This window comes from Sapajus apella, unplaced genomic scaffold (genome assembly GCF_009761245.1).
Source record: "Sapajus apella isolate SASKATOON/1434 unplaced genomic scaffold, GSC_monkey_1.0 scaffold11, whole genome shotgun sequence".
Taxonomy (NCBI): domain Eukaryota; kingdom Metazoa; phylum Chordata; class Mammalia; order Primates; family Cebidae; genus Sapajus; species Sapajus apella.
In genome coordinates this window covers 34,568,434-34,579,264 of record NW_022436951.1, presented here as the reverse complement: position 1 = coordinate 34,579,264, position 10,831 = coordinate 34,568,434, and the positions used below count along the sequence as shown (strand labels likewise).

The 10,831-nt window shown below is 38.4% G+C and overlaps 2 protein-coding genes across 3 annotated transcripts in view; one reads left to right on the top strand and one right to left on the bottom strand.

Moving 5' to 3' along the window:
* Window positions 1–392: 392 nt before the first annotated feature.
* FASTKD3 (FAST kinase domains 3) lies at window positions 393–10,828 on the bottom strand. 2 transcript variants are annotated; one of them, XM_032279121.1, is made up of 7 exons: window positions 10,745–10,828; window positions 8,227–9,688; window positions 7,490–7,575; window positions 4,606–4,780; window positions 3,400–3,469; window positions 2,969–3,083; window positions 393–762 (listed from the first exon to the last, which is right to left on the bottom strand). In XM_032279121.1, the coding sequence occupies exons 2-7, from the start codon at window positions 9,662–9,664 to the stop codon at window positions 667–669; spliced, it is 1,980 nt and encodes a 659-aa protein (XP_032135012.1). In that variant the 5' UTR covers window positions 9,665–9,688; window positions 10,745–10,828; the 3' UTR covers window positions 393–666. The 2 variants fall into 2 exon arrangements, 1 of the variants encoding a protein (XP_032135012.1); XR_004269363.1 differs by having other exon boundaries at window positions 473–762; window positions 3,400–3,590.
* The window catches only part of MTRR (5-methyltetrahydrofolate-homocysteine methyltransferase reductase), a 32,886-nt gene continuing 32,385 nt past the window's right edge, over window positions 10,331–10,831 (top strand). The window contains exon 1 of the mRNA XM_032279120.1: window positions 10,331–10,446. The gene's annotated coding sequence lies outside the window, so the exon portion shown is untranslated. The remainder of the gene's footprint in view (window positions 10,447–10,831) is intronic.

Sequence of the window (10,831 nt, the reverse complement as noted above, 5' to 3'; positions counted from 1 at the left end):
CCCCTGAAACTGTAACCTGACTGTAAGGAGGCAATGAAGCCTCTGCAATGAACTACAATTTAATTCATTCTTGATCTAAAATTTAGAAGATCCTTCCTACAATCAAACACCTCCCCAAAAAACCTACCTAGATTGCTTTTCCACTTTTCTCTATTTTTATTAAAAAAAGTTCCCAAACTAATATATCGTATTAACTAAAGGATTGTTTCTGTGTAATTCCATAATATTTATATCCAAAGCACTGTACTCTGTTTTTCATTGCTCCCTTTCCTTATGGTACATCTCACTTCCACTCACAGAATACAGAGAGATAACTTTCTTACGTCTGCTAGAAAATAAAAGGTCTCTAAAGAGCAAACTATTTTCATTTAGCAGATAACTATGACAAAAGATTTTAAAATAAAATTTATTCACTGAATACCTTTATCGCACATGATCAATTGATGTATAAAAAGTATCTATGACGCCAGTATTAAATTAAAATTAAAATTTTACCACAACAAATGTACACATGGTATAAGGAAAACTACAGACCCTTCCAGATCACCAGTCTAGAACATATTCTGCAAAGTGGCTAATTCACATTATATTCTTTTTTTAATATTGAGTTCCATAAAAATGTAAGTTATTTCACTGTTTGAGTTCTGAAGCCAGTATTCCTTCTTGTCACCAATGAACAGTGTTTTGAGAAAATAGTTTTCTTTGTAAATATTCCACCACTTCGAGTCTTGTTGTTAGCATCTCAATCTCATGATAGGGCATCTGTAAAGGTAGAAAAGTAAAACTGGTTAAGATCTTTCAAATCTGAGGTTACTCTGGCTGTTGATTACCTTGTTTCCTATATGCTTCCCCACAGCAGAATGTAAGCTCCTGGAAGGCAAATTTCCCAACCACCTTCTTCATCCTGTATCCCCAGTGTCTAGAACATTGCCTGGCTATTTTCTCAAAACACTGTTCATTGGTGACAAGAAGGAATACTGGCTTCAGAACTCAAACAGTGAAATAACTTACATTTTTATGGAACTCAATATTAAAAAAAGAATATAATGTGAATTAGCCACTTTGCAGAATATGTTCTAGACTGGTGATCTGGAAGGGTCTGTAGTTTTCCTTATACCATGTGTACATTTGTTGTGGTAAAATTTTAATTTTAATTTAATACTGGCGTCATAGATACTTTTTATACATCAAACAATTGATCATGTGCGATAAAGGTATTCAGTGAATAAATTTTACGTTAAAATTTGTTCAAGCCTGGCACTGAGAAGGGGCTTGGTAAATATCTGCTAAATTAATATGTAGAATATGTAAATAAGAATTAAACATGATCCCTTGTTTTCCAGGAGCTTACAAGTGAGGTGACAAGTTAAATTACACAATAAATATGAAAAACAAGCTGTAGGTTGGTGATCTAGTGCTGACAGGGAGTGGGCATTTCATTAGCTAAGGGGGATGCTGATGAACCGCTGGAAAGTAAGTATTCAGAGAGCTGGTAGATGCAGCAGGGGCAAAGAAGGAATGAAGAGAGGGAGCAGGAGGCTCAGTAAAGAAGTGAGCTGCTCAGCTGGGAGCAGAGAGGCCGGCTAGTAACCACGTGTCAGGGGCCTGGCTGCAGGCTGACCACGGAGAGTTTGAATGTTAAAATGTAGAGAAGTTTTTACTTTATTCTGTAAGCAGTAAAGAAACAATGAAGTCTTCTGAGCACACACTGGCATGATTAGTTTTAGGAATACTCAGCTGGGGAGGTGCAAGATGGAGAAAACAGTCGGCAGATATGAAATCAGAGTGCTGCCCAGTATTGACAGCTTAGAGAATTAGGGCAGCTTCATTCATATGCACTGTTGAGCCCTCACATAAGACTTTATTACATTATCCACAGTGAAAACACTGAAGAGGTCTTAAATAGGAAGTGTTGGTGAAGCTCCTCGTTATAATAGATTATCTTGTCCATTATTATTTATTAAATCAAGAAGAAATTAAAACAGAACACATATTCCGACAATTGAGTAATTCTAAAAGCAGAGTTAAGCATATAATGAATATAGGTATGTGCCACTTTTGACAAATCAAAGCTCTGAAAATGCTGTATTTCAAAATATAAGACAAGAGATTTAAGCCGAATTAACAACGTTGCTATTTAAACGAGACATAAGATTGGTGGTCCACTGGGCTGGCAGGCCAGTTAGGACTGCTAAAGTAAATTAAAATGGAGCCTGTGCCTGAAAGATTTCTGAGCAGACCAAGCCAGTTAGGCCTTGGAAATAACCTTCATATTGTTTAAAGAGCAAATGTTAAACACAATTTAATTTGGGATATTTGTTGTAAAAGCTTATCCTAGAGAAAAATAGAACTTATGCTTAACCAATCAGAAGCATCTCACAAACTCATAATTACGTAACTACAAACTGTCCACAGAATAATTCAAACAAAGCAACAAGAATATATAACTGTAACCAATCAAGTCTATTCTTTGGGTCTTTGTGTTCTTTCTATAAAAGCCTCCCTCATGTGTTCGCAAGCCATTTCTGTGCTGTCCAATTCATTAACTGCTGTTTCATCAAATTCTTTAAAATGTTATTGTGGCTCAGTTTACTTTTTTTTTTGAGATGAGTCTCACACTCTGTCGCCAGGCTGGAGTGCAGTGGCATAATCTTGCCTCACTGCAACCTCCGCCTCTCAGGTTCAAGCGATTCTCCTGCCTCTGACTCTGGAGTAGCTGGGACTACAGGTGCATGCCACCACACCCAGTTAATTTTCGTATTGTTAGTAGAGGCAGGGTTTCAACATGTTGGCCAGGATGGTCTCAATCTCTTGACCTCGTGATCTGCCCAACTCGGCCACCCAAAGTGCTGGGATTACAAGCATGAGCTACTGTACCCAGCCTATTTATGATTTAACAGTCACCTGGAAAAAAACAAGTTTTAATTAGGATTTCCTTTTAGAAAAAAAAAAATAGGTGAAATTGTACCTGAACAACTTGATAACCGAGTAACCGTAGGTGTCTTTGTTTAACAGCTTCTTTTCCTAGTAAGTGTTTGCTATTAGAGCAAAATCTTTGTGGACCATCAATACACAGTGCTATCCTGAAAAATCAAAAATAAAGAAATTTAATTTTTAAAATAATCCAAAATATTTACTATATATTTTAGTTGCCAAAGTTTATTTGGGATTTGGCTATTACTATATGCCAACATTATTTTCAAATACCTCATGAATTTGATCTTATTAATATTAACGTTTATAAAATATTACAAGGAATTTCCAAAAATGACATTCTGAAAAGTAGTATTTTAATTTCCAGAATCGTATCTATTTTTTTCACCTTCTTGAGAAAAAGATACCACTGCTTATTAGCCTCAACAACACTTGTAATGTGAAAAACACAACATTTTTCTGTACCTTTTATGGACATCTTCATTAACTGTGAATGGCAATACAAATCCTTCTTCATCTAATTTAATTTCAACATCTGGTGAGAGAAGAAAGGAAAAATTCCTCTTGTGATACCCTCATAAACACTATCTTCCTGTATTCATTTCTTTGCTCTGTTTTGATTCCTTCCACATTGCATTGGTCAATTGGACTGAAGGCTGCAAAGTAATGACCACAACCACACAATGGTGAGAATTGTAATTTAATTGGCTTTTATGATCAATCAAGTCAGCCTTTAATTAAGAAGGCTCAACAATGCTAAACCACAGAACGTGTTCTGAAGTTACCTGGGGTATGACAAGAACCATGCATGTTTTATCTTTCCCCTTATAGCAGGGCAGAGATCCTTTGATCCAGACTGTGAAGAATACCCTTAAGCCGTTAGACACCTATGCAACTCAGAACTTCCATCATTCCAGCTCACAGTGCCTCCACGGTAGGTAAAGAAAGTGTGCTGTACCCGGACACCTGGTGTTCGAGCATGGAGGGCTTCCCTGTCCTTCCCCTCTGGTAAACTGCAGTTCCCTTTGTAAAGAGAAGTGACCATCTGAAGCCTGTGAACTCATGTCCTTTATGAGACAGCTTTCTTCTACTCAACGATTTAGGAGAATTGTAAGGACAGAGAACTGGGAGTGCTGTCCAGGAGAAATTTCTGGGATGTGGAAATCTTTGTAATGGCGCTGTCCAATCTGGTAGCCATGAGCCACACATATGGCTACTGGGCACTTGAAATGTAACTGAGGAATTTTTTTAAACTTTTAATAATTTAAATAGCCACATAGTTTAGTGGCTACTATAGTTGGACAGTGCAGGCCTGGGTTTTAGTAGTAGCTAACAATTAGTGAGCATTTCCTATGTTCCAGGTGCTACTTTAGACCTTAAATAAGACTTTGAAGTCACTATTACTCTTATTTTACAGAGGAAAAAGCAAGCAGAAAAAGGTTAAATATTCTGCCCAGGACATTTTGCTATGTGGCTAACATGTGAGACTTAAACCCAGACAGTCTTGACTCTACAGTTCTGCTGCTAACCACCTGCTTCAAATTGCCTTCAGGGAGGGGACCATTCCATTTTGCATTTCCAGAGAACTTCTATTGCTTCTAGGTCCCATATATCTCCAAAATCGAACAGGATGCTTAGGTTTAAAACAACAAAACTCCTTATACTACTTACCTATTGTATAACAATAGGGTGTCAACACTTTTGAAGCAAAATATAATCTTGCTCCTAAAAGGTCAATCAGCCCAATCTTCACAGAGCTATAAAGATGAAAATCCATAGGGGTCTCCATGGAACAGCATGGGGTAAGAAATGATTTCACTTGATATTTAGGAAGGAGTTTTGGACCCTAAAAATCATATGTGCAAACATGAGAAAGAAAAATGAGATATAAAACCAGAGAATAAACTGAAGATTACCTAGGTAGAAAAGTTTGATATAACATTACCTTACAGGCATGATACTTTTCCAGGAACTGGGACAGGCATCTCTCTCAAAATGACGACGCAAACTTCTATTGTTACAGTTCAAGTCTAATAGTTCAAAATATCTTTTATATGTGTTTTTAAAGTAGTCACCATAAATAGAAAGAAAAGTAAAGAAGGAAGGTAAAAAGGAATGGGGAGGGAGCAAGAATAAACTGGATTTCAAATTTTTGAATTAGGGATGCTGAACTGGTAAATATTATGAGAATATTTTAAAATATGAAAAAAGCTGAAAGCTGAAACACTTCTGGTTCCAAGCATTTTAGATAAGGGATACTCAATCTGTAGTGGAAAAATGTGATAAAAGTGGCATTCCAACTTAGAACGAAAAGGATAGCAATATAATAAACAATGCTGAAAAACTGGTTATCTATATGGAAAACAGATTTGGAAAAGAACTAAATTAAAATCCTGTCATCCATTACAGACTCTAATAAATTCCAGGTGGTACAACATGCTGACTACGGTTAATAAGAATGTATTGTGTTCTTGAAAATGGCTGAGTACTTTCTTTTTTTTCAGACAGTTTCACTCTTGTTGCCCAGGCTAGAGTGCAATGGTACGACTTCAGCTCACTGCAATCTCCACCTTCTAGGTTCAAGCGATTCTCCTGCCTCAGCTTCCAGAGTAGCTGGGACTACAGGCATGTGCCACCAGGTCCAGCAAATTTTTTGTATTTTAGTAGACGTGTGGTTTTACCATGTTGGTAAGGCTTGTCTGGAACTCCTGACCTTGGCCTTCTAAAGTGCTGAGATTACAGGCATGACCCACAATGCCCAGCGAGAGTACATTTTAAATATTCTCACCACAAAATAAAATGATAGGTATGGAGGTGATGCACATGTTAATTGGTTTGATATAACCATTCTACAATGTGTACATATTTCAAAACATGAACACAATAAGTATATACAATTTTATTTTATTTGTTAATTAGAATACGTATATAAATAGTAAAAATAAATTCGATTTTTAGATCAAAGATCTAAATAAAATTTTAACTAGATTATTTTAAAAAATGTTGTAAAATATTCATGCTCTTAAGTGAGACAGGAAAATCAGAAGTCATAAAAGACAGATTCGACTACAGAACATTTAAAAAGACATCATAAGTAATATTAAAAAGTAATATGAGTACAAATTAGGGGAAAATAAGTACAACATTCATAATAGTTAATATCTGTTTTACAAGGAGTCCTTATAAAAAAGACAAATCATCCAACAGAAATAAATTAAGGTGTAGAAAGGCAATTCAAAAGAAATGCAAATGGCCAACATATATTTGAAAATATGCTAAACTTCATTAATGCTCATTAAAATGCAATTTACATATATGGTACGATACCCTCTTTCATTTAGTCGAGGAACACAAACGAAAGAGACTACTAACACACTGTAATAGAAGTGGCGGAGACATGGCCACCTTCATTCATTGCTGAGGGAATGTGACATCTATAGCTATTAGTGAAAAAAAATCTGCCAGTATCTATCAAAAATTAATCCAGTAACCCCATCTTTAGGAATCTAGTTTATATATGAAAAAAACCAAAAGGGCTCCAGTATGACAGGATTTGCAAGAATGTTTATTACAGCATTCCTGATGGAGACAATGTTGGGGAAAAACCTTAAAGTGCATCAATAGTGGAATAGTGGAATAAACACCATGAAATCTCATGGTTTTCTAAAAAGAATGCATGTGACCTGTGTGCACTGGTCTCAAGGAATGTCCATGATATACTGGGCACAAAAGCAAACTGTACTTTGATTAGTCAGTCTCATTCCTTGACAAGAGAAAAAATAGACAGTGTTTATGCACCTGTATATATTTGGGCATAGAAACCGCTTCTAATACTGTTCCTTTAGCGATGGTAAGAGATTGGGGTTAACTATTATTTATCTTTATATAACTTAGGACTGTCTAAGCTGTTTAAAAAGGGGGTATTTTTCCATTCTTATACCTTATTTCAAAAATCAGATACTCTATGATTCAGAATCAAGTATAGAGAAGCAGAGAAAGAATGACAGAGTCTGGTGTGCTATTTCTGATCCCACATAAGGAATGTGATAGATATTAGAATGAATCTTTATAGTACTTTATGGGAAGAACAAACTCTAGGTAAACTAAACTCTATTAGATAAAAGTGAAACTTCTGGCTTGGCTTAAAAATGTACTGCCCTTGCAAATAATTTAGGTATTTGTTCAGTCCAGACATTCATACTTTGATAACAAACAGCTATGGGAAAGCTAGTACTAAACCTAGTACTAAAACCCTATAAAACCTTCAGAGAGAGTGGAGAAATACTATAACACACATGCCTGCAGCACCTGATACAACCTCCTAAGAAATCTTACATAGAGAAAATTGTTCCTTCCAGAACAAGAACACAAAAATGGGGTCAATTTATCAAAGAAAAGCCTATCTGGGGGCAACTAGCTCCAAGTAAAGGAAATTCTGCTTTTTCATGATGTTATTGAGACAGATAAAAAGTAAAGGAACTTAAAAAGTTTCAGGGCAGACAAAAGGAAACTGCACCCATAAAGAAATAAAGCCACACACAGTTCATACTTTTACCTTATAGAAAGGGCATTCTAGGATTGAGGTTAAAAAAAGTTGGGTCAGTTGTGCCCGACTCAATCTGTCCAAATGAGATTCTTCATCTGAAACAGAAAGCATCCCAGTTATAGTTATGTCTGAATTGAGGTATAGTTATGTCTGAATTATAAATATGTACGCGAACATCATGAATATTGAATATCGCCTTATACACGCTAGATAGAAGTATTATACTTTTAAATGACACTATGAAATTAACTTGTTAGAATTAACCATGCCCCCTCTCTTGCCACAGATGAAACTGACTTCTAAGAACCCAAGTTCCTCGCTACAGAATACAATTAAAAGAGATAAAAAATGTTCAGAGAATTAGCGAAAATTTCCTTTAACTATGGAGTGCCGGAAATTTGACATACTTGGGTGGCCTTGAATTCAGATGAAAAAAAAGATACAGTTGCTCATTCATCAAAAGTTCTAACATGTTAATGTGGCTAGTTCCACTGCCATCAGCTCACCATATCTCATAAGAATGCTGCAATTTCTCAGCTAAGGCAAAAGTCACTTTATCTGAGACAGCTTTCCTCCCTCTATGCAACATCCTAGCATGCTGTGTTTACGCCAGCATCTGTTAACTTCAGATCTTATCACTATGGAAGAAAAAATAAAAGCAAGGCATTGCCTCTTTAAGAGACTTGAAACCACCGCCAGTACAAAGGTTAATTTTTTCCTACTGTCAGAAGTTATAACCAACTCACCTTGTAGCCGTTGAAGGAAAAAGGGGTGGAATATTTTTGCCATAAAGTTGACTGGATGGCATTCAATAAGTGAACATGAATGAAGAAGTTTCAATAGTGCTTTGGGTGGAAAATAATTGAAATGAGTGAATAGCATACTTTCCAGCTTTCGAAATAAAGCAGAGGCATTTGGTGGCAAATAATTGAGCTTTCCAAATGGTTCCATTAATGTAGAAATCTGACTAGGTGAAAATTTTTCTGATTGGCAAACAAAAGTTTCTGCCACTGCATTGAGGATGGGTTTTGAAAGAATCAGTTTTCTACTGCAGTACTCCATGATTCTGCTGACAACTTCAGGATCCAGCGTGAGATGGAGTGCAGCTACATGCTGCTCTAGGGCTTTTGTCAAAAATCTGTCATGGTGCCCAAAATATATGAACGCCTCCAAGACTCTCCCAAGCTCCTTGTGAGTGAAATGTGGGATATGCCTCACGACATATTTGCCCAGTTTTATAATCAGAGGAAGTGCTTGACTTTGATCAAGAACCATCAGGGCAGTGAGCATTTGGCTCATCAGTTTAGGACTCAGGTTGGAAACTATTGCAAGGGAAAAGTTGTTTATCTTATTTAAAAATGGCTGGTGTTCATCCACTTTTTCAACACATGCCTGCAAGATTCTATAAAGGGCCACAATATCCTCTGGGGTAAATGTTTCCAATTTTTCACCTTGCAGTTGACTTATAATCAGTTCTAGTGTCACACAACCTGGACCGTACAGTCTAATCAGACTTTCCCCAAGGATACAAAGATTGTGAACTTCCAGGTCACCTTTTTTGAGACGATTTTGGCATTCTGCCACCAGGTTCAGTAACAGGCTACTTTGAGGATCCACATGCAACAGAATCAGAGCTTGCAAAGCAGTCACCAAACTTCTGTTTGACAGCTCTGAGGGTTCCTGTTCAAACTGAAAGCATAAAGCTTGAAAGATGCTATTCTCCAGTATTTCTTTTGGCAGCCCTTGATCACCATCTTTTTTTTCCACTTCACAGATTCGTTGTAAAGCTCCTGCTGCCACAGTGTCAGGCAAGGTTTTCATCGTGCTTATAAAACTTAACACTTCTTCCGATGAAGTCAAGTTGCTTAATCTCTTGTAAAACCTCTGACTGTCCTCATTTTTAATATTTTGGTCAAGCCTGTCCCAGTCAGATACTTGAGAGAATACTGGCCCACTGAGTGGATGAAGGTCATTTCCATTTTCCAAATGAAAGTTTTTACAACGGGCATGATGGAACCTGACCTTGAAAGGCTCAGGTTGCCATGAACAGAACCAAGGGCACAGATGGTCCTTGACTACCTTGTGAACATGCGTTGGAGGCTGATTTTTTAAAGTAGCCAGAGTTCCATGCATCCGAAAATCAGATAAACGATAAAGGTTCTTCCTCAAGATGATTAAAGCCATGCCATCCGATTCTCAATTTGATAACTAAACAATTTAAAAAGACATGGTTACATACATTGAGAACATGATTGACCCAACATCAATGTTTATGAAACTACAAACGAGTACCCGAAAAAAAAGTGGATGAATAACATATGAATACCAGAGGAGCAAGGTCTCTGCATCCTAGAGTTAGAAAGTGGCTGACATCTAACAATCACTACCACTTGCTAAGCACTGTTGTAGGTATTCTATTAACCTACACAGATTAAGTACATTTACCATCTTTTTACGCAAAGAAGTTGAAGCACAAAGTCACTTTGCCCAGTTTATGCAGGTGGTTAAGTGGCAGAGCTAGGGTTCAAACTCAGGCAGTGCAGCTCTTAAGGGTGGCTCTTAAACGTTGGTTGAAGGAAGGAATTACATTTCGATAAAAATCAAACAAACCAAGAACAGGTAAAGTAGGCAAAATGAGGGGAGGTTAGGGCAGGGCAAGGGTAAAAACGCGTGGACTGGCCAACATGGTGAAACCTCGTCTCTATTAAAAATAAAAAATTAGCCGGATGTGGTGGCATCGCCTGTAGTCCCAGCTACTCGGGAGGCTAAAGTAGGAGAATCGCTTGAACCCAGGACGCGGGGGCTGAGGTGAGCGCAGACTGCGCCGCCGCACTCCACCCTGGGCGACAGAGCGAGACTCCGTCTGAAAACAAACGCGCTGGAAAGGCCCTAGGCTGTCGATTTCCCCTCGGTGATTGGAGACGGTCAGGGTTGAAGAAACAGCTTACTCAGGCAATCGAAAAAAGGTAGGAAAAGCAAAAGCAAAACACAGATCTATGAAGGGAGAAGGTGAGGCAGCCAGTCCAGACCTAGAGACGCCGCGGGGGGATCTGGGATCAGGAGCGTGCAGGACAGACAGGTGGGGAGCCCCGGGGCGCGTCCTCCCAGAATTGAAAGGGATTCGTGGGCCAAGCACACCCAAACCCAGGGCCCCGGGGACCTGCGCTGAGGCACGGGCCGGGCGGCGCAGCCTGAGGAGAAAGCTGGCGAGGTCTGTGACACCCAGCTTGGCCAACCACGCCGAGAGCCCGCGGGGACACCTACCGCGCACTGCCCGCCAATCACTCCAGGTGGCCGCAGAGCTTCCCAGGGCCTCGTGGGCCTCCGTAGCAAACGCGGGGCGGGGCGGAA

Excerpts from the sequence above, each read along its gene's own strand:
- FASTKD3 (XM_032279121.1), bottom strand. The coding sequence starts at position 9,664 with ATGGCTTTAATCATCTTGAGGAAGAACCTTTATCGTTTATCTGATTTT. Across the intron at positions 4,781-7,489 it reads TAGAATGCCCTTTCTATAAG|GGTCCAAAACTCCTTCCTAA; the intron begins GTAAAAGTATGA and ends TATGATTTTTAG. Across the intron at positions 3,084-3,399 it reads AATGAAGATGTCCATAAAAG|GATAGCACTGTGTATTGATG; the intron begins GTACAGAAAAAT and ends TTGATTTTTCAG.